Source organism: Amphiura filiformis, chromosome 16 (assembly GCF_039555335.1).
Source record: "Amphiura filiformis chromosome 16, Afil_fr2py, whole genome shotgun sequence".
Taxonomy (NCBI): domain Eukaryota; kingdom Metazoa; phylum Echinodermata; class Ophiuroidea; order Amphilepidida; family Amphiuridae; genus Amphiura; species Amphiura filiformis.
This window is the reverse complement of record NC_092643.1, coordinates 34169592-34195274: the sequence shown is the minus strand read 5'-3', so window position 1 is coordinate 34195274 and position 25683 is coordinate 34169592. Positions and strand designations below refer to the sequence as shown.

At 36.4% G+C, this 25683-nt stretch overlaps 2 protein-coding genes across 2 annotated transcripts; one reads left to right on the top strand and one right to left on the bottom strand.

The window, feature by feature from the left end:
• The first annotated feature begins 2022 nt into the window (after positions 1–2022).
• On the top strand, positions 2023–13343 carry LOC140172585 (lysyl oxidase homolog 2-like). The gene is made up of 4 exons (XM_072195726.1): positions 2023–2147; positions 8831–9177; positions 12218–12574; positions 12895–13343. The coding sequence occupies exons 1-4, from the start codon at positions 2023–2025 to the stop codon at positions 13098–13100; spliced, it is 1035 nt and encodes a 344-aa protein (XP_072051827.1). The 3' UTR covers positions 13101–13343.
• Positions 13344–19200: 5857 nt separating this feature from the next.
• Positions 19201–20553, bottom strand: LOC140172584 (lengsin-like). Its single transcript, XM_072195725.1, has one exon. It carries the CDS (start codon positions 20551–20553, stop codon positions 19201–19203), a length of 1353 nt encoding a protein of 450 aa, XP_072051826.1.
• Positions 20554–25683: the final 5130 nt, after the last annotated feature.

Below are 25683 nucleotides of genomic sequence, written 5' to 3'. Positions count from 1 at the left end.
ATTTTGCAAGCTATCAAGTGAAGAAGGTTGGGGTAGGAATGGGAATGTTCTCAGATTGTGTCCTGTACCCTATTCTCAGTTTGTCAAGCAGCCATTCACTAGGGGTCCGTTAACTAAAGCAACCATATTGTGGTCCATATATGGCCTCCAGTTAATGAAACCTATTTTAGAATTTTAAGTCCTACCTTCATAATATCAGGTTTGCTGGTGATCAATGCTGGTGAGCGTTCACTGAAGAGTGGCTCATGGAGCAATCGGAAGACTTCCATTTTGTTGACATAGAACGTCTCAATCAAAATTGCGACGGGTACGTTAAGGTATGCAGTGACCATGTGAGTGAGATAGAAAGCATTTGGCTAGTGCTCTTTCAAGTACCTTGTTCTACAAACTTATTGACCGCCCCTCGTATGATGTTCCTTATATCGAGACTGAATTGAAATGACTAGTTTGCTTATGACGTCCTGTCAACCAGACCAATAAAGCCGTTCTGCGCAGGTCAGAAACCAATCACGTGACGCCTTTGCCTTGACGTAAACTAGGCTTATTCTTTGGGGTTAAAATATAATAAATAAGGATTTGAGCAAAGAATCACAAAATTAAAATTTGATGGAGATTTTACATCAGGCTTATGGCTTTAAGGTTAGTAGGAGTGACAAGAGCCACCTGTGGACGATTCAGGTTGAATATTTCCCCACATGTGTGTTATGCAGGAAATATAAGCACACTCGCAATAGTCGTAATGCTCTTTTTTTATGAGATATTGATACGGCACCAAAGACTAAAGCTGTTCCGAAATCAGCCAGGAACCCTGTTTTCAGACGAAAATTTCAATGTTGTCACAATGGATTCAAAGTAATGATATCGTCAAGAGACCCACATAGAGGAATACGACATCTATCATGAGCCAATCTGCACTCTGTTGCCTGCAAAAGCCGACGATCAGAAATAAATTTTAAAAGGAGCATGTCCGGATATCAGCGTTAAATTCGTGGTAAGCTTAAAACGCATTGAAAACGCCAAATTGCAGTCACAAAAAATATAATATTAGTAAATCACCAAAGCAAATGGTAACATAGGCATGCCAAAGATTTGTCTTTGGCATGTCGCTTTTTTGAAATATCAGCAAAAATATCAAATTTTGGAAAAACGCCCCAAAATTTAAAACAAACCTGAACCTTCCAAAATAAATACATAATTTGCACTCGGCGGCCCAGTCACTACCTGTCGCTGTGATTTGGGGTAACTCGTCGCTTCCGTTCCAGTTATCTGTACTTTAAATTTGCCCATACCCACGCCTTAATAAATGTGACCGTACAGAATGAGCCGTAAATGTCCTCAATTGTATTCTGAGTTACAGTGTAAAATGGGCATGAAGGTCGTATTCATAGGTACCTCAATTTGGTGCTACGTGTACCTCATTTAATGAGATACACGTAGCACCAAATTGAAATACCTATGAATATGACCTTCATGCCCATTTTACGCTGTTACTCAGAATACAATTGAGGACATTTACGGCTCATTCGTGGTGTACGGTCACAAATGCATATTTATAGGTTAATGGATGCGTCTTACTTCATTCATATTCATTCATATTCATATTTTATTATCAAAAGGTGACCCGAAGGTCAAATTACATGATAAATTTACAAAGATAAAAACAACAAACATTCAAAAATATTTTTTTAAAGAATTACATCTATAAAACACATAAAATGGTATAAAATTTCATTTAAAGAAACTAATATTGCACTTTTAAAATAGTATCATTAAATAATAAAAAAAAAAGAAAAGGAAAGCAACACATTGCATAATTCACTTCAGAAAAAGGGAGTTGATTGCACGGCCACTGTGCATGCAGGATACAATGAGCACATGAATAAAAAAGAAAAATTACACATTACTTGTTTAGCAGGTCCACAAAGTATGGTATGGGACTATTTTGGAAGCGAGAGGTTCTTAACCGCAGTTGGGTGAATTTGTGCGCATTGCGAAGGTTGCGACCATGAGCACTTTGTCTAGATGGAGGAAGAAGATCTTTTGTACGGTCTGAGTCGGCAAGCCCTTCGGCTAACCTTCGACAATGATCTTCTCTTCTATCTGACAAGCGCTCAAGGTCGCAAGCTTGCACCGCCTCAGCATATGAGGTAAATCTCTGGCCTAAAATGATCCTGCATGCACGTCTTTGGAGTTGTTCAAGTGACTTTGTCTGATTTGTTGTTAACGAGGAGTGCCAGGTGACATCTGCGTACTCAAGAATAGGGCGCACATAACCTTTGTACACAGTAATTAGTTCTTCGTCATTGAAACCAATTTTTTTAGCAGTTTTAGCATATACAACTTCTGGTTGGATTTCTTTGTTATTTCATTAACATTTTTGTCCCATTTCAAGTCATTTTGAAGGTGAACCCCTAGTATCTTAGCCTCAGTTACATAGTTCAAGGGCTTACCAGCTATCTTAAGCTCAATAGGGGGCGGTGGTTCATTTTTGAAACAGACCTGGATGGCCTGACACTTGCTAGGGTTCAAGCTAAGCTTGTTTTTGTTTGTCCACTCAGTGAACTCGTCCAGTGTATCTTGAAGCTTGCTTGGTTGGGTATACGGACGAAGTGTCAGGTCATCCACGTACTTCCAACAGTTGATGCTTGCATCTTTGGACTGAACTGCATCATTAATGATAACCTGGAAGCCAATTGGGCCAAGTTTAGTCCCCTGTGGGAGGGCACCATTGAGAACTTTGAACTCAGAGAGTGACTGATTGAAGCGAACACATTGCATACGGTTGCTGACAAAGTCACACAACCAGGGAACGATGGATCTGCGGACTCCCAAGTGGATAAATTTCTCAATGAGGATGTTATGGTCTATCATATCGAACGCTTTGGAGAAGTCCGTCAGAACCACCGTTCCCACGTTGTTGACCCTGTCAGCACCTTGATGAAGAGTGTGGAGGAGGTTGATCAAGTAGTGGGAGGTCGAGATACCCTTGATGTTACCAAACTGTTGGGGGTCAATTTTGTCTTCGATGTCTTCCAAAATCCATTTCACAACAAATTCTTCACCTATTTTTGACAAAACATCGGTCAAGGAGACAGGTCTAAGTTTATCGACCTTGGGAGGTTTTGTTTTGGGGATCAGGACAACGATGGCTTTTTTTTCCACTGTGTAGGGACCACTCCCTCATGATAAGAACAATTCAAAATGTCAGTTACAGGGATACTTAATTCGTATGCGAATTCCTTGATCAACCTTGGGGAAACCCCATCTGGGCCACATGCTTTACTGGCTTTAACTTTACTGAGTTCAGCATACACATCCCATGGGTAGAGCAATGGAGGGAATCAATGGCCGGTAAGTAGGTCTCAAGATTGCAAAGATCCAAAGGTGTCATATGGGAGGAGACCTGCACAAACTGATCATTGATTTTATTCGCAATGGCAACATGATCATCATTGTCTACCCCTGGGACAGGTATGCTGACTTCAGATTTTGTATTTCCCGTCATGGTTTTGATTTGCTGATGCCACTTCCGTGGATTGGTAGCCTGAAGATTACGAACCCTGTTAGCATAATAGAATTGCTTAGCCCTCTTAATTTCACGTTGTACCTTGTTACGCAGCTTCTTGTACACCTCATTGTTACCTGTTGAAAAGGCAAGCTGTCTTTTTTGACAAGTTTTTTATTTTATCAGACATCCAGGGCTTATTATTATTATGAACCTTTACTGTGGTTAGAGGGAAGAATGACTCTACAGCACCATGGAGAGACTCATAGAGAGCGTCAGCTTTTTGCTGAGTGTTGCTGGCATTAAGAACATTGGTCCAGTCTTTGTGCTGGATCCAGTTACCAAATTCTCTGATTTGGTGATTGAGTGATTTGTTGAGAGTGAAATTGTACAAAATAATGCACGCGTACTGAGATGTGGATGCGTCTAATGCACGAGCCCCGAAGAGGGAGTGTATTAGACGCATCAACATCTCAGTACAAGTACATCTTATAACAAAATTATCACTAAAAATTTTGGAAAATACGAGCAAATATAAAAGCATCAACCCGCAAGGAAAATTAATATTAATAAATAATAAAATAAAATAAAATAAAATAAAATAAAATAAAATAAAATAAAATAAAATAAAATAAAATAAAATGAAATATTAATGCACTCCGCGTATTTATCTAACGGCTTTTCTGATTGGTATGTGGTTCTAAGAGTGTATGAATATACACTAATGACTGTTACGAGGGGCATGGTTACAATTATAGGCCCAAGGTGATCGCAAAACGAAGAATGTCATTCTGATATCAAATAATTTTGATTTTTGAAATTCGCAATTTAATACACATTTTATGGCAAATCATTAAAATTGATATTTTTGATATTTAACAGTACTTGAAGTAAACTTTATAAATCTGATGATTTATACTTAAAGTGTATGTAGGTGGGATGAAAAGCCGACGATCAATTGAAAATTTTGACCTTTCGTATTGAAGATATGGATTTTTTTCCCAAAACAACAAAAAAAATTAGGTCTTTTGGGAAAAAATCCATATCTTCAATATGAAAGGTCAAAATTTTCAATTGACCGTCGGCTTTTCCTTCCCGCTACATACACTTTAAGAATATATCATTAGATTTATATAATTACTTCGAGGACTGTTATATATCAAAATTTGAAAAATATCAAATTTTTATAATTTGTTATAAAATTTGTATTATATTGTGATTTAAAAAATGAAAATTATTTGATATCAGAAAGACATGCTTCGTATTCAGAATGCAATTCGATAGGTCTGAGGTGCTCTCATGTCCCACACAAAAAATACTGTCGAAACGCAATAAACGCTCATTTTGGATCCCTTAAGCCTAAGCATTTTAGCGAGTCAAAGCTTTTATCCGTATTTTCAGTGTACTGCATAAGGCTCACAGCTTGTAGAATATCTTCATCTGGTTCACGTTGGAATTGAAGCGTGCTTCGCTTCTGATTCAGTCCTTTTTGGCCACAATTTCTCTGCTTTAGTACTTGCTTGTTTTGTGTTCATGTTCACTGTACCGGCTCGGTGGACTCGTGGTGTTGGCATCGCCAAAACAAAATCAGTCTCTTCTACAGTCTTAACATGCCTAATGTCGCACATGGCAGTGACGCATTGTAAACAGCGATTGTATTCAATCGAGAAAAAAGATGTTAAATGACTATTGTCCGGGGAATAGTAAAAAAGGACTATTGAACGGGTAATCAGTGGACTTCGGGTGTATATATAAATGCGCTTTTATAAATGCGCACGTGACATCTACAAGTCGCCATACCGTGTTCAACGATGTAAGGTACCCGGATGTGCACAAATTCCACACGCAAAAGTATAGGCGAAAATGACAGGTTACAGGAAAAATTGGTTTTGCAAAATAGTGGCATTGATTGCAAAGGGCAAAATAATTTGACCCGAAACATAAACTCTTTATTTGGATTTTCCATTACGGAGAAAAAAAATTATGACGGAAAAGCTAGATATAGCTGATTTAAAAAGTTATATTTCATTATTTCCGTGCTAAATGGGCGTGGCAATTGGCCATATTGATGACGAAATGTGATTCTTACTGGCATTAAGGTCAGAACTGGGTAGCTGCCGATGATGTTATTTGATAACTTTTGCACGTAGGGAACTTAGGGGCTGTCATTTTCTTCGGAAGGAAGGGGTCATGGATTTATTTATTTGGGAGTCAAGATAAGTACCCCCCGTAGTGCCGCCAATGAACATATAAATCTGACCCTAATTTTAACTCTAATTATAACGTAAATTGAGGAAACTATAACTTTAGCCCTTTTCGGTATAATGACCCTCTCAAACTAATAAGCTAGATGTCCCCGCCCGACCTCCCCAACTCTTCTAACTTACTCATTCGCTCGCAAATGGACAAAAAACCAAATTCAAAATGTGTTTTAAGCACCTTTTGTGTCCCCCATGCTAAATCGGTAATCTGTACACCCTTTGTCACCCTTTGACGTACAATTTAGAGTATAAACACGTAGATGACTGTACATGATCTAATCATCCCGGCTGGAAGATGTTGAGGAAGACTTGTATACTATACATCACGCTCATACGTTATATGACAATTTGACGTACAATCACGTATGTGATGCATGGTTTGAGGTTTATTCAGCTAGTAAGTTAGATCTCGTCATACACGTTATTGTCATGGTATTATATTGTAATTGTATACGTCAATTTTGTTCAGTTTGATTCTACCGGCTTATAAAGTTTTACTTTACACGGAAGGGGAAAGCTAGCAAAAAAACAATTAATTTATGAGTGTAAAAGGGGGAGGGGTGGTTTTGGGGAAGGGGGGGACAAATAATATTTATAAAATTATAAGTAAGGCGAGAAAGAGAGAAACCCTGTTCTACGGGCGAACGGAAGTAGGGTCAGTCGGTCGGTTGGTATTTAAAAAAAAATTTAAATAACCCAAAAATCACAAAAATCTGTAAATAAATTTCAATTTGAGAAAATACACAAAAAAACTGTCCTGAAATTTCCGAAATTTGGGGACGGCATTCATTTGTACAGGAAAAAATTGTTTCCCAATTTGTTCAAAATATAACAGGGTTTTCGTTTTTCGTCGAATAAATAAATAAATAAATAAATAAATAAATAAATAAATAAATAAATAAATAAATAAATAAATAAATAAATAAATAAATAAATAAATAAATAAATAAATAAAAATAAAGAAATAAACATTAGTTATGTTTGTTAATGGGGGTGCTGTGCAATAATCATGATCCTTTGATATCCATAATTTATCCTTGCAAATTTATAGCATCGAACCTCCAGCCAATGTTCCTTGCCAGTGCTAGCCACGAAACAAGGTCACAACTGTAGCCACTCCTTCAATGGTCGCCATTTCAGGGTACATAACACAAAATAGCTTTCCATAGACTTTACGTGCAAAATAGGGGTTGCGTTTTAGGCCATAAGTCGAGTTACCTCTTACTTTAAAATATATATTTGATATCATCTTAATCAGAACAAAATTCTGCATAACATATCTGAAAATGACACAACATTTTCCGTCTACTTTTTGAGAAAATTAGCGTCAAATAAAAAGGCCAGATTTTCCCGTGTTTACATCCGACTGCTAACCGCGTTTTGACCTCGTGTGTTCATGCGCCCATAATCGTAAACATCACTCAAATTTTTGCATTTTCTTTTCAAATTAGTAGAGATCACATTCACAGGTTCTAGTAAAACACGATTTTCAACACTAAAATTGTTAATATTGCACCGATTTTGCACAATTTGTATGCAAAGTTGGGACTATAGTCGTGATAAACTTTACCGGAAACCGCTTCACAGGCGGATTTAGTGGTATGAACCCTTCAGTGATTGACAGTGATGTAATGCAAATATGGCGCTGGCCATCTGGTCACGTGCGCATTTATAAAAGCGCATTTATACATACCACCGAAGTCTACTGGTAATAAGACGTAATTCGTATCGGTTGTTTGATAGCATGTAAAACTACGTCATTTTAAAGAAAGGCTGAACACTGATGGCGCTATTTATCTTAAATCGTGTTCCACCTTTACAAGATGACACTGATATAATGCCATCAGATTATACCAAGCAGGAAGAAAAATGTATAATAATTGGAAACTGTAAGTGTTTAATTACACTGAAAATGATTATGAAACTTAATGGTTGTGCATGCATATAGGAGCACCGATAATGAGGCATCTTAAGCTACCATCGGTCGTAGGCCTCATTAAGACCAGATTGCTACCGAGTAAATTAATATTTCCCAATAGAAGAGCATTACAATGTTTGGAGACTTGACAATTTACACTCTCACTCTCCTAGGTATTTTTCAATCATTTTCCAGAGCCATTAATGCCAAGTTGAAGATTCAACAATATAATGTTTAAAACTGGGCCTATGGGATGGATATTCTTCGGTGTGAAGCAATCATTTTTGCTGTTACATTGAAAGTTCGGAAAACTCTGGTGTTGCCATTGGACCATCCGTTGATCGATAAATGTACTGCCACCTTTAATATCCGTGTACAGAATGGTCACTTGATCGGACACAAACATGACAAAAGCTCTTACAAATGAATATATGAATACAAAAGCCACCTAAGTCCATACTTTGGCCAAATTGAGTTAAGCATGGGAAATTGTTGCTATACATAGGCCTGTTATATGCATGAAAGAACAACTCAAATTCATCCTCTGTGTCTATTGGGCATGTGAAAAATAGCATGTATGAAAGAATCACCCAATTCCATGATTTGAGTCTTGTAACACATTGATTGAAATCCAGTATGTATAAAAGTCCACTTGTAACACATTCATTGCTGGAGAATGACTTTTGAACAAACAATGGGTTTAATAAAGGAAAGTGTGTGGTTTATATTACATGGTAGAATGCTTATCAACATGATACATACCTGTGTGCTTTATTTTGTATTATCTTACTAGTGGTAATCTCATTCTAACATTGTTGTCTTTGTATATGATTCCAAAAACCACCTAAGTCCAAAATTTAAAATGAACCCCACGAAGTCCCTGAAATGCTAATCGTCATACCTAATACAGGTTAATCCACTCATTTGCACGTAAAACTTAACATATTGACCAGGTAAATCTAACTGAAGGAATTAAAATGATACACAGGTTTTTCTTTCAAAATAACTTCGCATGGACTTAGGTGGCTTTTGTATTCATGTATTCAAATGTATGTATAGCGCGATGGTTGGTAAACGATAGTAGTAACTATGTGCTTCGGTTCCAATAACATTGTTCTGTTTTTTTCCTAAATTTGTTTCACGCAGACAATTTCAAGTTCGCCTAGTGGGCGGGCCGTCTTCATCAGAAGGCCGTCTAGAGGTTCTTATTGAAAATGAATGGGGAACGGTATGTGCAGGTAGAGACAATGGTTTTGGTATCATTCAAGGGGACATGGTCTGTAGGGAGCTTGGCTTTGATATAGCCATTGACGTCAAGGATAGCGACTCCTATGGAAGAAGCACTGGGCCTGTTCTGTTGCATTATCTTCACTGCACTGGTGAAGAAGAGTTTTTATGGCAATGTAAGAATGACGTTAATTTAGGAGACGACTACTACAATTATTACTGCGATAATCCTGAAGATGTAGTGATTCGATGTGCTTCGGTGAAAGGTAAGCAAGTGGTCTGGACTTTCTATAATGAAAGACAAAGATAAAAAGACTAGTTTGCGTCTGACGTCATCTGTCAATCAAAGTCGAGCACGGTTTGTTTACAAGTGTCGTGATGATATGAGCTGCTGAACACGGCGGTAAAACCGGGCGACTTATTGTTAATTTTGCACCTTCAAACATACAAACCATCTCAAAAGTTAGGTCTTTATACTATGGAACTTTCTTTCGCGAACTTCACCATGTCAACAATGCCTAGAAAAGTTGTTTTTTGCCTTGTAAAAGTACGTATTTTTTCGCCATTCACTGATATTCCTTTTCTCCGATCAGCACCAGATAAATCGACCTTCCCTTTACGCGCTAATTAACCAATCAAGGATCGTAGAGAATTTGATTGACAGTGACGTCAGACGCAAACTAGTATTTTTATCTCTGTCTTCAATTATACGACTTAATCCATTCGTGAAATATTATGTGTAAGAAATTATAACAGATGACAACGTAGAAGTCAAGTGAACTTTAATCCGAGCTTTCGCCCTCGGGGCTTCATCAAGGATGGCAAACTGATAAAAAAGGAAACAGAGAGAGAGGGTACATAAATGCCAGGCAATAAACCCCTATATCACAGGATAATATCGGATTCCATCATCAACCTTTTCTCTGTTATGCTCTCCCAAACAGAGATTGATCTTCTTTCTAAAGGTCTTGGTTTCTGTCCGACTCCTCGAGATATCACCAATCTTGAACTAAACCAATTAGACCCTATTGCTGAATATTACAGGCTATTGGACCTGTATACCGATGCGGCCCAAAGTAGTTCATCATTTGTCTATGCTGTTTCTTTCTAAATTCTTATTCTCATAATGCGATAAAAAAGCATATACAATTTCATTACTGTAGAGATTCATCCGGTTTGTTATTGTTCAAATAATTACAGATTGTTTTACAAAACCAAAATATTTGTGGTGAAAACTGACGTTTCATCCGTCTTGTTCAGTCGGATTTCTTCAGAGTTGTGATGAAGCTCTGCTACTGTACGACCTGTACAAACTTAGATGTGACAGACATTGTTAGCGCTGTGTTGTAGCTATTGGGGATGAACTAGTTAGTATCATATATCAAAAAGTATAAAAGCTATGACTTTAGTACTTTCTCTATGTTTCAATTACTTATTCTTTTCCAAATATCTGAATCTTCAACCCGGTACAAGCTTTAATAACGGGGAACATACATTTTATTAAAAAGAAATCCTACCATCTATCCAAACTCGCCGTGTTATTCCAATGCACATTTTACTTCACCGGGCAGCCATTTTTGATCGTATTTTGAAGATTGGGGTCATAAAATCGTCATAGGTACAAATTTAGTACTTTCTGTCAATCAATTATGGCTTATTCTCTACATGTCAATCTTTAAATAATTGGCATAGTCCTTATAATAACGGTTGTACGCCTTGATGAGTAAATGACAGCAAACAGCTGCAAACCAGTGAAAAATATCCCAAAACTCGGTCAGTGGAGCTCAACTCGTACATGTCAATAGAGTCATTATCGATTGGATTAGTCGTCCGTAGCGGACAATTCGGTCGCTCATTGGATCAATATTATCAAGTGGTAATAAATTTGCATTGGACAATAGATTACTATATAATGGTTTAGTACTGCATATATTGGTTTAATCTTCAATAAGCGGGTTTATGGCTGGAAAGGTCACGGTGAATTCGCCGTCGACGTAAGTGCACTATGTTCTTATTCCGAGGTGATGTGTACCGGCAAAAAATTGGGGCTGCTATGGGCTCTCCAGTAAGTCCACTAACGGCAAACCTGTTCATGGAATGGCTTGAAGAGAAAGCAATTGCATCGGCCCCCCTTAATTGCAAGCCGCGCCTATGGAAAAGGTATGTTGATGACGTTTTAGAGATAATCAACAAAGATGGTGTTGAAGACTTGACAAACCATCTCAATAAGATCGACCCAACAAAAAGTATCACATTCACCTATGACCAAGAAGAACAAGGTCAGATCCCGTTTCTTGATACCCTAATTGTGAGTAAGGAGGATGGCTCAGTTAAGTTATTAGTGTACAGGAAAAAATCACATACGGACCAATATCTCAATTTCACTTCACACCACCCTCTCCACCAAAAGTTGGGGGTGGTTCGCACTCTACTGGACAGAAAGGATAAGATAGTAACATAAGAGAAAGACAGGGAACAGGAAGACAGCTCTGAACAATTGTGGTTATCCGGCTTGGATAATCGAAAATGTCACAGATCAGATGGAAAAGAAACCCAACAAACAAGAAATCAACTAAGAAACGCAATAACACCGACACTCCAAAGAAAAGAAACCTTGCAGTCATACCATACGTGTAGGGTTTGTCAGAAAGAATTCAAAGAATCTACCAGAAATATGACATTACCACGGCCATGAAACCACATACAACTCTATTGGTACACCCAAAAGATAAAAGGGAAGTTGTGGATACAGCCAACTGTGTGTACGAAATCCCTTGTTGTGGCTGTAAGTCAACTTATATAGGTGAAACAGGTAGACAATTTGGCATTAGACTGTCTGAACATAAAAAGGACGTGGACAGAGCTTGTTCTAGAAAATACACCAGATCAGAACGCAAAGTTTCTGAGAGCGAACAAAATAAGTCAGCTGTTGCTGACCATGCAGCAAGAAGCAATCATTTAATTAACTGGGAGGAGTTATTGATAAGGAGGAGGTACGTATCAAGCGATGGATAAAGGAATCCAAATGGAACAGGAGGAGAGGAATGAATGACACCATGAACCGAGACGAGGGCACCTACAACCTGAGCAATCTCTACAACCCTCTGCTACAAAGCGACTCAAGGACTAGCAACACTAGGTCGTACAGTAGCAGAGCTTCATCACAACTCTGAAGAAATCCGACTGAACAAGACGGATGAAACGTCAGTTGGTGAGTTATTACCATCTTTTCACCACAAATATTTTGGTTTTGTAAAAACAATCTGTAATTATTTATACAATATCATTGTTTCAATTAATATGCAGATGGTGCACCAATTGTCCGCTTATCCACAAGCAATAGATATAATAATGCTGCACGCAACGTTGGCAACATTGAAGTATTTTACAACGGGACATTGGGTCACATATGTGGTTACGGTTCCTCTTGGGATATTGATGAGGCTAACGTTGCCTGCAAAGAGCTTGGATTCAAACGGGCAACCAAAGCAGCCGCCCCAGAAAGATATGCAGAAAGCATATATCGGCCCAATTATATTATAACAAAGATTGATTGTGATGGAAATGAAGGCCGTTTAGCAGACTGTGATATCGACTACTCGAGTAATTGCCGTTCCACCCCTTCCAACAATGTGGCAAGTGTGACCTGCACTAACAAGAAAGGTAGGGGTGCTAGGGTGCTTGGATGGGTGTAGGTACGAGGGAGCGAAAGGGCAGGGTTTCTTTATTTGTGCGTGTATGTGCCTGTATTATATTATAATGCGCAAGCAGCATAATAATAATAATAATTATTATTATTATTATTATTATTATATTATTATTATTATTATTATTATTATTATTATTATTATTAATTATTATTATTATTATTATTATTATTATTATTATTATTATTATTATTATTATTATTATTATTATTGTTATTATTATTATTATTATCATTATTATTATTGTTATTGTTATTACTATTATTGTATTTACAGCTGGACTGTCTTCTGGAAAGGTTGCCGGTGTTACAATGGCCTGCCTACTTTCAATTACTATGTTTATAATTATCTCGGCACTCATCTACGTCTCCAAGAAAAAGAAATCAATCCCACAACAACCAAACCAGCAAGATGAAACTCAAGTAGTCTTTACCAATTCCCAAAGCAACGTCCAGCAACAGCAGCAGATGACAATGTCGTAGTTAAATGCCAGGAGGGTATGGTCAGCTGCATATGCAGCTACAACCAACATAAACCAAAAAACGAAAAGTAGTGCAATCTAATGTAGCTTTAATGAAAAACTATAGGCCTATTTCAGGGCAGTTGGCACATTTTTGTCTTTGTCCTGGGAACTGGCGTTTTGCTTAATTTTTTCATTTTTTTTTTTTTTCGGATGAGATTGCCTGTGCAATTTTGTTGTTGTTGTGGTTTTTGTGCGTGCGTGCGTGGGGTGTGTTTGGGGTGTGTAGGGGTGGGGTGGGTGGTGTGTTTGTTTGGAGGGGTTCTTTCAAAAACCTATGTGCTTAGAATAAATGAAGCGATTCACTTGGGTTAATTTAAGTATCAAAGGTTTAATTTAGGTAAACAAATCCAGTAAAGTACTCACGTCTTTAGCTTTCGCCATCTCGGATGATGGCTTTCTCAAAAGTGACTTGGTTCACTGCTTCTCCCGCGGAAAGCGGCTGTAGCCTCATTCCCAGAGTGTAATGGTACAAGCAGTGAGATAAAATAAGTAAAGTAGTTCTGCATAAGTCAGGAATTGACGTTCGAAGCACATTGTTAAACAATTGTCGGGCGTTTTTTTTTAATCTCATAAGCGCTAAAAATATCCAAACACCCAAAACATGACTGCTAAATCTGTCAAGTATAAGGAAGAACATGGCAGAAAAATTGTTTCTAAACATGATATGCTAAACTATAAATTAATCAAAATGGCAATAGACATTTATGTTCTTACTATATTTTAGCAGGTAAGATTCATTCAACGACACATTTATGTGGTGACCTCAATACACATGATCAGTCATCTTAGGCTATTTAAAGGCACTTAATTTAATGCCCACGTGACCAGATGGGCGCTGACATTATAGCTAGTAGACAGGAAGTCTGGAAAAGTGACATCTGGTACAGCGGGTGATCTTTCTGTGTATTTCAATTGGAAACACGGAATGCTGAAATACGAAATTATAAGATGGTATGGTGACATTCGGTGTATTGCCGCCGCTACTAAAGCCGTAATGTGGGATTTGCTCCACGGCAAATAGAATTGCTGCAAGTCCTTAGCGTCCATGGATAGTCAGTGAAAACATTGCATTTCCCAACCTTCGATTTTTATACAGGGATTGAATACGAGAGTCACAAAACTGGTGCAGGTATATTTGTAGACTTCTCCGTAGTCATCTCCGTGGCTATTGCATTTAAGCTTAAATCTCTGATTAAATTAATTTGTGCACAATTGATAGATGTTCACATCTGATCTTTTTAGTCACCGTACTCCCTCTGTTTGTTAGCTTCCCAAGTGGACTACTTACTTTAGATTGCGGTTAACATGCTTAACACGGTTGTCAATGGATGAGATTGTCGGATTTCTGGCCTACTAAAATTGGCCATGATGTATTGCATCTTTAACTGGATCTGGCTTGTGGGCACCTGTCATTACCATTAATAACTACATGGTACTTAACTATGCGGCCCTTTGTGTTGGCAGGAACATTAAACTCTCAGTAGGTGCATGAGCGCGTCATGTATTTCCAGGCTCTGTGCTTGCGGTTAAATTGGATTGATAAACAAGTGTGATTTACAGTGTGTGTGTTAGGGACTTTGCCCGATCAAAGTCCCGTTTAAAATACAATGTATATAGTCGATTTTTAACTCGGGCTTTCGCGATTAATAAACTGGTAAATTCTAAAACCAGAATTGTTCAGTATTGAAGTGCCATTATAATTATGCCATTATGATATGTTGCATTCAATAATATAAGCCTACGTATACTTTACTTTTACTGTCACTAATATAATTATATAAACTTTTTCATAACCATTTTATACTAGTATTTTGATGTAATAAATATCAGAGTAATTTCGAGTACAACTGAATGCGTTCATCATGATTAATAACATGTTTTAATTTATCAAACATCGACTCTGGCATAGTCTAGTATATTTGACTTTTACCCTCAAAATGCTCCAGAATTGAGCAATGTTATAACCACTGAATTGATGAAATATACAGCAGAAGAAGAAAAATTCGACGAAAGACTGAACTATACAGCAAGCAGAGAAACTAACTCTGAGATGCAATTTCAAATAGATATCACTGATAAATTTGTTACAGTCTCCAAGTTCCAGGGAAATATATATCGTCAGCCTGCTACGCTTTTTGCCTTGTAATTTTGAGAAAAAAGCATGTATTTAAACATATTTATTCACCAATCTTTTGATACAAATGAAAGGGAATAATCCAAAATAATTAGGGTGATTACGTAACTGATGCATGCTTGAACCACATTTTGTTCTTTGTTCTCAAAATTACAAAAATTACTTAGGCAATTAGCGTAGCGGGCTGACGAATGTGCATAATGTTTTACAAGGACACTGAATCAAGGACTATAAAAAACCTACAAAGAATGGACTGATTATGAATCCAGATCCTTTGATGTGCTTCAAAACACTGACTTATCCAGGATATGTACACACTCAGAACGGTGGTCTACCAATATCGATTGTTGTACAAGGCTCACTCAGTCATTTAATGAGGCAATACAAACGATCGAATTTTGATGGTGAAATGAGCAAAATTTTGAGTTACACCTTTTCAATGTAAAATTATTTGTAAAATAAAGTGACCTCCGATTATCAATTCACATAAAATACAAAATACGCACTAAAATATCATTACATCAAAATACCATCAAAGAATCAAGGAGGAGATGACCGAAAGCTCAGTAAAGCCAGAGGTAGCCATCCCCTTAAACAGAAAAGTTACCAAACAGAAAACACAAAAAAACAACAGCAAAAAAATAAAAATTAAAAACAACAAACAACAAACAAACAAGAACCAAAAAATCTACAATTCTCGGTAATTAATCATATTTTGAAATTAAGTGTCTTTTGTACACGTCCCGAAAACGTTTCACTGAAAAAGACGCTCTTAAAGAGTTTTGCAACGAGTTCCATAATATAATAGGACCAGCTGTACGGACAGCGGTGAGTACTCTGCTGTTTTTAGTTAAGTTATAGTTATTAGCGTTTCTGTGGTAGATAAACCTTCGGGGTCTCGCCTTCCGAGCGACTAACATGCTCACCATACCTCAACAAGACACCGATTATCTATGGTAATGGTCTGTTTTGAACCGTTTATCTTACATATACGGTGAGCCAAAATAAACGAATTTGTTGTTATGGTTTATTCATTTTCCAAAAGACAAAAAGAAACGCTGATATGATTCCCGGATATGATTATCTTGTGTAAGTTTAGGGTTTTTCCAAAATAAAAACACACTGGGACAGTGTAATATTCTCCTCATGTGTCCTGCGTTCGAGTCTATGAGTCTTATTGTAAGTGATTTAATCAAATCAATACAGCATTGATTTCAATCTATTTAACGCGTTAAACGGGAGATTCTATTCAATTCACTCGATAGCCTTATTAATTCTTTATACATATATTCGTAATATTAATAATGAATATGTAAATAGTTCAAAGGTCAAATTAAAAAGTGGGTGTGTTTTACCTAGATATGACGGTAACTCATTTAACACCATAGAATATATATTTATCTTTAATATACTTATACAACAAATGTCCTGAACAAAATCAACGCATATTCCTAGTTACCCTCCTCGACCTATTTTGGTTGGGGTTAGGCCGCGGATTGTTGTAGTTACTAGTTTTTCTACATCTAGTCTTGTGGCCTGTAATGTACTGCATTTTAGGTGCAAAATATCCTTGGTTGAACTTAATTTGTAAGACCTCATGGCTATGTTTTGTTACCTACTTTGTCGGAATCTGCGTTAGTTGGGAAAGGGGGACAAAGGTAGATTGACATCCCCGTCCTAATTATACAGGCTTTAAGAGACATAATACAAACTAATTTGCATTATTCAATAGAGGTGTTCTTGGTGTCATTCAATACACACAAGTATTGTTTACCATCTTCATTTAAATCTAATATGCATAAACTTGCATAATAATTTATGCTGATCGTGTAAAATATGTAAAAGTCAAAATTAGAGCCCTCTCTTGTTAGATCTCGTCATAATGTAATGTGATGCATTTTAAGTTTGTTGAAATGTCCAAAAAATCAAATAATGTGGCCAGTGTTTCTAAATATGAACATGTAAGTCTCTTGTTCAAAATTTATTGACCTGACCAAGATTATCTTGACCTGACCAAGATTATCTTGACCTGTCCACATTACTTGATATAATCAACAGTTGACCAGACTTTGAACAAAAGAAATACAATAGATAATGGAACAAAAGAAGAGGGCTAGACGTATATTTTTCGGTAATCATGAATCGTAGGGTAAATAAACTGTTAAATAAGCTCGGTAATTCATTAATACTGTACTATACATAAAAACTCCCAATTCTAATTTATAGGTGTCATTGTTTGCTAAAATGTTATATTTGGCAAACAAGGGGGCTGTATGACATCTATAATGACTATTGGCTACTGTCCGTATCGCCCATTTTTGGAGTTTCACAATTTAAACCAAATATGTTTTGCATGTGTGTCCCCAAATCAATATTCCATAGTTCAAATAAGGTTGAATAAAGGTACAATATAGAGTATAAAGAATGCGATCTGGTACAAAGAATTTGAGTTTGTTCATTACACCAATATTTCTTGAAATAGTTTTTGCTATACAGTTAATATAACATTTCCATGTTAAGTTTTCGTCTAGCACATGACTTATTTAGGAAACTTGCAGTCAAATTACACACTAGAAAGCTTGGTTAATCGCTAATTATTTCTATGTTCACTAATTATATTATTTTTATAATAGTTATATGCTTACTTCCTATGTTTACTAATTAGGCCTATATCATTTTTATGAATGATTATATTCCAAATAATTAACAAACGTCACACAATTTCTGATTTAATATCGTTATTCTTATCCAGTAATTTACGGTTACAATTTCTTCTACGCAAAATACTTACATAATTATTACAACAGATCCGGACTCACTGTAATGTACCAGTTCTGAACAGGTCTGAGTAATTTTGAACTTGACCCTCTGTGCAAAGTTCAATGACCCTTTTCAACTAAAGTGAGGGTACTGTTAAAATGCCTCCATAGCCTAGATTGATTAGCACTATAAGTACTACTCATCTGCCAAATATAACAACTTTAACATGATTTGCACGATTGTAGTGCATACAAACTGAAATCAATTGCACTATTTAAAAAAGGGGCAATTACTGTTTGGGATGTGTTAATTTCTTACGCATTACGATTTGACGTCGCAGAAATTGTATGCTTATTTAGCAAAATTGCAGTCAAATTACACACTAGAAAGCTTGGTTAGTCGCTAATTATTTCTATATTCACTAATTAGATTATTTTTATAATGGTTATATGCTTACTTACTATGTTTACTAATTATATTATTTTTTATAAATGGTTATATGCTTTCTTCTAAAAAGTTGGATTCAAAAAACTTTACAAACGTCACACAATTTCTAATTGCTACAGTGAACTTGCTACAGTTTCTTCTACGCAAAACACTTATTATTAATTATTGTATCAGATTTGGACTCAACATAATGTTGTAACATGCCTTTAGTGCACCTCTGAAGGAAAAAACTTTACAATATTATCTTAAAAGTCAAAGGCACTATCACGGTTGTTTGATGTGATCATTTATTAGTTTTGTAAACAAAACATCATGTATAACCCAATTTTAGGCTTAATCAGCTAAAAGTGATATTATGCTAATGTATACAGATGCTTATGAGTTTTCAACTTTAATTTCACCTTTTACAACATTATTCACGTTAACAGCTTTTTTAAAAAGCTTTTTCGGATTATGTATTTCGGATATGGCGCTATTTAGTTACTGGAAATTACTCTTTCAAACTTATAATACAAATAATTCCATTTATTGTTTGATATGTTTATAAAAATTCTTTGTTACCTATTTCACACGTTCTATCTATTTTAATGGCAGTATAATGATCACCTACCCCTAGCAAATTAAGAAATATGATTAAGGATAAATAGCGCCACCTATAGTTTGCATTTACTTAATAATGAAGCCAATTCTATATACATCAAACAACCGTGCTATAAGTTCACAAGTATGAATAATAATTCTTCTCCCAGTCAACATCTCCTTTAGCTTTAGCGTCTTCTTGGCATTTCATTTCATGCTTTTTGAGAGCAACAAAAACTTGTATAAATTCACTCCCGAGTGCTTCAATGATAACCTTATCTTTGAGGAATTCATCTAATGCCCCCTTCATAGTATTAGGAATGCCTTTCACTCCTGTTGATGGTAAGTTCTTCTTATCGTAGGCAGATCCATTGACGGGTTCGGGTAATGGAAGTTTACGCTCAATTCCGTCCATTCCAGCAATGATCATTCCAGTTAGACTGAGATAAGGACTACCACCAGCACCAGGAAGTCTGTTTTCAACGTAGGTCCCATTCTGGTCTGATACTTTCGCGCGTAGCAGACAACTCCGGTTATCGAGACCCCATGTGTTATTGACAGGTGACCATGAATTAAGCTGGTAACGGCTGAGGCAGTTAATTGTCGGAGCACTCAGCAATGTGATAGCCGGGGCATGCTCTAAAATACCAGCCATCCAATGCTGACCAACCTTTGACAGACCATATTGGGCATCCGCGTCGTAGAATAAGCTTACCTTGCCATCTGCGTCCCACAAGGAATGATTCAAATGTGCTCCCGATGCGACAAGTGCCTTGGGGTCTGGTTTTGTCATGAAGGTAGCTCTGTAGTTATGCTGTCGAGCAATCTCTTTGATAGCGGTTCTGTAGGTGTGCGCGTTATCTGCAGCGCGAATACCAAATGTTGGCGAGTATGAGATCTCCATTTGGCCCGGGCAGTATTCGACTTCGATACTCTCTATATCAACTCCAGCAACAAAGAGATCACGCTCTATTTGCTGTGTGAAAGGCAGATTAAAGCTTGAGCGGATCGTTGATTGGAAGTGGTAGGTCTCAAAAGCCGGCTTCTTTGTATCCAATGTTTCGAGATAAAATTCATGTTCATGCGCTGCCATCAAAGAGTATCCCATATCTGTCAGCCGTGCATACTGGCGTTTGCACACCTCTCTCGGAGAACCAATAACGGCCTCACCTTTATACGTAGGGTTTAAAATGACACGCGCTGTATTTTTCACCCATGGTAAAATAGCGAATGTATCCAGGTCGGGAAAGCACGTAGCATCGCGGCAGTTGATTTCTTCTAAATACCCAGTTCCCATCACAATTTCTCCATGCGGATCAAACACTGCATATGACAGCTGCGAGAAATTTTGTCCTATGGCTGTTTTGCGCTTGAAATGCCGTGCCGGGATGGTCTTGCTTCGAGCGATACCATACTGATCAGATAGCTCCATTCGGATGTATTCAATGTTATTGTTGCGAATTTCACTAAGAACTGTGCTTTGCTTTTCCATGTTGTATCAGAGTTGTAGCCAAGTAATCTGTCGAGAAAAGCAATAAAATGATTGTTAGTCATGCGTCAAAAAATATATATCGTCGCTTTTATTTATACAAGCAAACTCCGTATCTCTACCAAGAGTATTGTAGGGAAAATCAAAATGCATATTTGAAAACAGTGTTCGAAATAAGGCGGTCCTTCGGACCAAACGGCCCGTCTGAATGACTGCAGGTCCACCGATACGCTGTCGAAAGATAACAAAAGTCCACCGATACGCTACCCAAAGTCGGACTCAATGCTGATTTCAACACCTATCAAGGTAATTAAACAGGTTTAAGGTTGGTCTGAACCCTGGAAATATGGAAACTTTCGGGCCTCATAACTTCTAAATTGTTGGTCCAAAGTATATAAAAGTATACATATTTAGAATGGCAAAGACTTGATAAGTTCATCTGTGATGTCAAATTTGGTCCAAAATGGCACTTTTGGCCCAAAATCCCTAAAAATAATGGTTTAAAAACTAGATCAAAATATCTAGGATCCGTTTTTTCATTTTTTTGAATTTCGACCAACTTTGAGAAATTTGCGTCAAAAATGGTCAAAAAATGCTGATTTTTCAAACAAATCATAAAAAAGCCCGATTTTGGCCCAAATTTCAAATATTTTTGGTGAAATTGGTCAAAATTCAAAAAATGAAAAAACGGGTCCTAGATATTTTGATCTAGTTTTTAAAAATTAAGAAAAAAAACATTTTGGCCCAAGAATTTTTTTGTTATGGTGCACGAAAAAGAAGTGGGCCAAAAACCGTTATTTTTAGGATTTTGGGCCAAAAGTGCCATTTTGGCCCAAATGTGACCTCACAGATGAACTCATCAAGTCTTTGCCATTCTAAATATGTATACTTTTATATACTTTAGACCAACAATTTAGAAGTTATGAGGCCCGAAAGTTTCCATAATTCCAGGGTTCAGATCAACCTTAATACCTTCGTAAATAAGTTCATCAGGATATCTGACTTTTCGTAGTCAAATATTTCCTTTATCGCAACTTTACTTAGTGTTGTTATAGATCGTATGTATTATGCACTATGCATATTGCCAATAGATATTAGTTATACAACTTCGTGTAAACAAATCCAAGTACATAATGGGTAAAATGATGTTTAAGGATACGATACATGATTTACCGACAAGTGACTCATTTCGGAATGCGATCATGAATTTTGAAGAAAACAAAGTTTCCACAGACTTTGTTGGTATTCGAATTGGATGACATTATCATTCGAAATCAACAAAAGATATTTCAACAGTATATGGACTCATTCTTTCTCTAAAATGTTTTGTACATGTATGTGAAATAGTTTCAACAATGGTTCGCGGCATAATGGTAAAAACAGCCTTGACCTAAAAAAGGGCGAGTCTGGCGAGAGGTACCATATTTACCGATTCAGGCTAAATTTAAAATTGATATAAAACGTTTGTTTTTTGATCGATTACAAAAATTAATTTTTGTCATATAAAGAAATTGTGTCTGGCGTGAATTACACTACAGTTTTTTATTCTTAGGGCTCTTTTTAAATGATAGAGTGAATCCCCTGGCCCTCTATAATTACGCACAAAAGATCGAGTCCCCTTAAAATACCTACGCCCGTATAAAGACGTTTCGTGCTAGATCGTAGCACATCTGACTGACCAATTCTGCTAATCCTTCTCGCCTGCTTCCTGTTGGAGCTTGACATTTGTGGTGCTGTTTTGGGCTTTATTGGCTGGTCGTAAATATGCAATAGAAAGTGATTTCCGTCATCTTGGCTTAGTGTTGGCACCCTTTTGTATCTAAATCGTTTCCTTTACATATCTCAGTTTTGACATAATACCGAAGCTGAAATAGCTTCACCATTAGAGGGAGGCATCATCGGAGACCATGTAGCGAGAACAATCACATTATTGGCTGGGAAGTCGTGATCATCAAAGACAATGTTAAGCTCAAGCATGTAGCAGACGAGGAGGATTGGGAAAATTGGTTTGCGGGTGGTCAGTAGCGTTCTGAGTGTCTATACCGATGATATGATGATAAACTGTGTATACAATATCAAGTAGACACCAATGACAACTAATGACAGTTATGTAAACATGCCAAGTCTTTCAAATGTTGCCAATGTTGAACATGTAAACTGTCAATTCTATGTCATAATTTATCAGAATTACTTACTGCAATGCCGTATTCAGTTGAATTTACCGACGTTTATCATTGTTACAATGGGATTTAATATCAAAGCTCGCAACTAAACGCAGCAGAATTTCAGCACATAACTGATATTCAAGTGTCACGCACTTTTGGCCATCATGAACATTGGACCTTCGGATACGAGGGGTTATAGATAAGGTCGTGGCCAAAGGTAGATGAACCTACAACGGATTCGAGTTCAGCGTACCCGATTTAAAAAGCTAGTTGCCAGCTTGTACGTTACGCAAACTTGCCGATTGGAACGCAATTGTTCCAAAATAAAACCAGTCTATTACCACTGTGTAGGACACTTTTGATGTGTTATTGAATATGCTTTTCTGAAATGAATGGTGATAAAATGGATTATGTTGCAATGAGTGGTGGTTTAACCTTTTGTTTTTCTTAACTTGACTGGGCTATACTGAACAGCCAACTAGTAACTTTTGGGATTCAGCTCTAGTACATGTCGTATCTCTATAAACCGGGGACCTGATCACTCACTTAAATATGAATACATCTATGCTATTTTGCAGCAACGGATATTGCAATTGAATGAAGTTTAAATCAGACACTCAATTGGATAGGAAGCAACTACACTTCATTTATCAAAATATTGTAAAGCCGTTTTATAGACCTAAAAACCCATCATATAGACAATTCCCGGGTTTTTCTTCCATTCCTGTTTGGACTATTTTCAATTGTGACTCAATAACATGGTAAAACTGTAAATATAGTGTAATATAGGTTCATAATGATCTCCAAAGAAGTTTTACAAATCATACAGACTTGACAATAAGTATGGAATAGTTCTTCATGACTAATCTCAAAAGGGTTTTACATAAACCGTACGAGTTAAATATTTATTTGGGCGTGTCGGGAGATGGTGTTAAATACTTTTTGATAGAAAATGTGCTTTCCACTAAATTAGCCTTGAGTGTTGTGTGTGTGTGTTGTTGTTCTGATATTATCAACTTTATTGAAGTTTGAGGTGATATAATACTGAACCCAAATACAAGTAAGTGTTAATCAGAACTGAAATACACTTGTAATATACCAGTTTTAAATGTGGGAGGAGCTTATGAAAAATGGCTTTTAAAAGTGGTACGTACTCAGAAATTTAGAATAACCCCTGGGGCCAAGTGCATAAACTTATGTACACAAATAAATAGAGTGAGTTCATTGGACAAATGGGGAAGAGCTTATTTAATATATTCAGTGTTATTTAGCATGCACCGCTGAGTACATTTCTATAGATAGTAAATAATTTACTAAAAATGGTTTAAAAGCACTTTGTATGTAGTGATATTTTATAAGTTCATGAGGTGATGAACATATTCATATTGAACGGTCAAATCCCAAAATGTTCATATGATGGACGGCTTTTCATCTCAGCTGCATACACTTTAAGTACATATCATTAGATTTATACGATTTTATACTTCGAGGACTGTTAAATTTCAAAAATATCAATTTAATCATTTGCCATAAAATGTGTATTATATCGCGAATAAAAACAACAACTTGATATCAGAACATTCCTTGTATTCAAAATACAATTCGATATGTCCCATGTCATGTCCCATAAAAAAATACGTGAAACGTCGCTCTCTGAGCCCTTAAATATTAAAATTTAATAATAGGTACTTCATTACAAAGTTCTTACCATATTTTCACTACGAAAGTGACACTTATTACACATTTTAAAAAATGTCTAATATTTCTATAACTACAAAAAAGAATGGTTTTTAATTATCATTATATATTATGTAGTTATTACACCTACTCAAATGAGTAGGCTACATTGGCTAAATAATTATTTACTCATTATTTCTTAAATGTAACTATCCATTGCACAATAAAAGTCGTTTTTTCTTTCAGATTTCCACTTGACTGTATTTCTTTACAAGTTTACTTTGAAAAGAAGCATATATATATATATATATATTATTCGAAGCATAATACACTAATAATCTAATAATAATTTATACACAAGTTAAAAAAACAAAACTCATTTTTTCAAAACAAAATCCATTGCACGTATACTTGATTGTTTATAACCGGTGTTAGTGTTACAAGAAGGCAAGCCACTAGATTTTACTTATTTCATTCGTGAATAAGTTAAAGCCATATTATAACATTTGTTGTTGAGGACGCCCTCATTGATTTTTTAAAATTCATTTTTACACGATTATATTGTACTTTTTTAAACCAATATACCCTGCAAATGTCACTACTCTAGGTGCTGTAGTTTTGTCAAAATCCGAGATTTTGAATAAAGCGCCGGAACCGGCGTCTTATTATTACGATGGAATTATTAGTCGAACACATACACAATGTTCATAACACACAGTACGTACACGGCGTGCGGGACGGTGATCTACACAACAAAGGGTCGTACCATAACATGACCGAAGGAGTGGTACGTATTGGCGACATACGCGCTGGTAGTAAATTCCAATTTTCTTTGCTTTGCCGTAGTTGTTCGGTTCAAAAATAAAAGGGGATATATCTGACAGTAAAAACTAACATTTTATGGCAAAGAAATGCTAATCTATTTTGTATGATAATGTTATAATATGGCTTTAAGTACATTATAATATGTAAAATAATAAACATTGCATACTTAATTGTTTATAACCAGTGGCAGTGTTAGAAAGAGCATCTATTGCAAGATTTGTTTTCCTTTCAGATTAATACCAGATTTTTCTTATTTCATTGGTGAAAAAATAGCACATATGAAAACAGTAATACTTTTAAAATACAAGTTCAAGAACAAAAAGTATTTTTCAATACATAATGCATTGCATACTTGATTGTTTTAACCAGTGGCGGTGTTCTCAGGATTGCTTGAAAATCACGTGTTTTTTAGGGTAAAAATCACTTCCCTTTCAATTTGATTAATTCTGGACAATTTTCACATGAT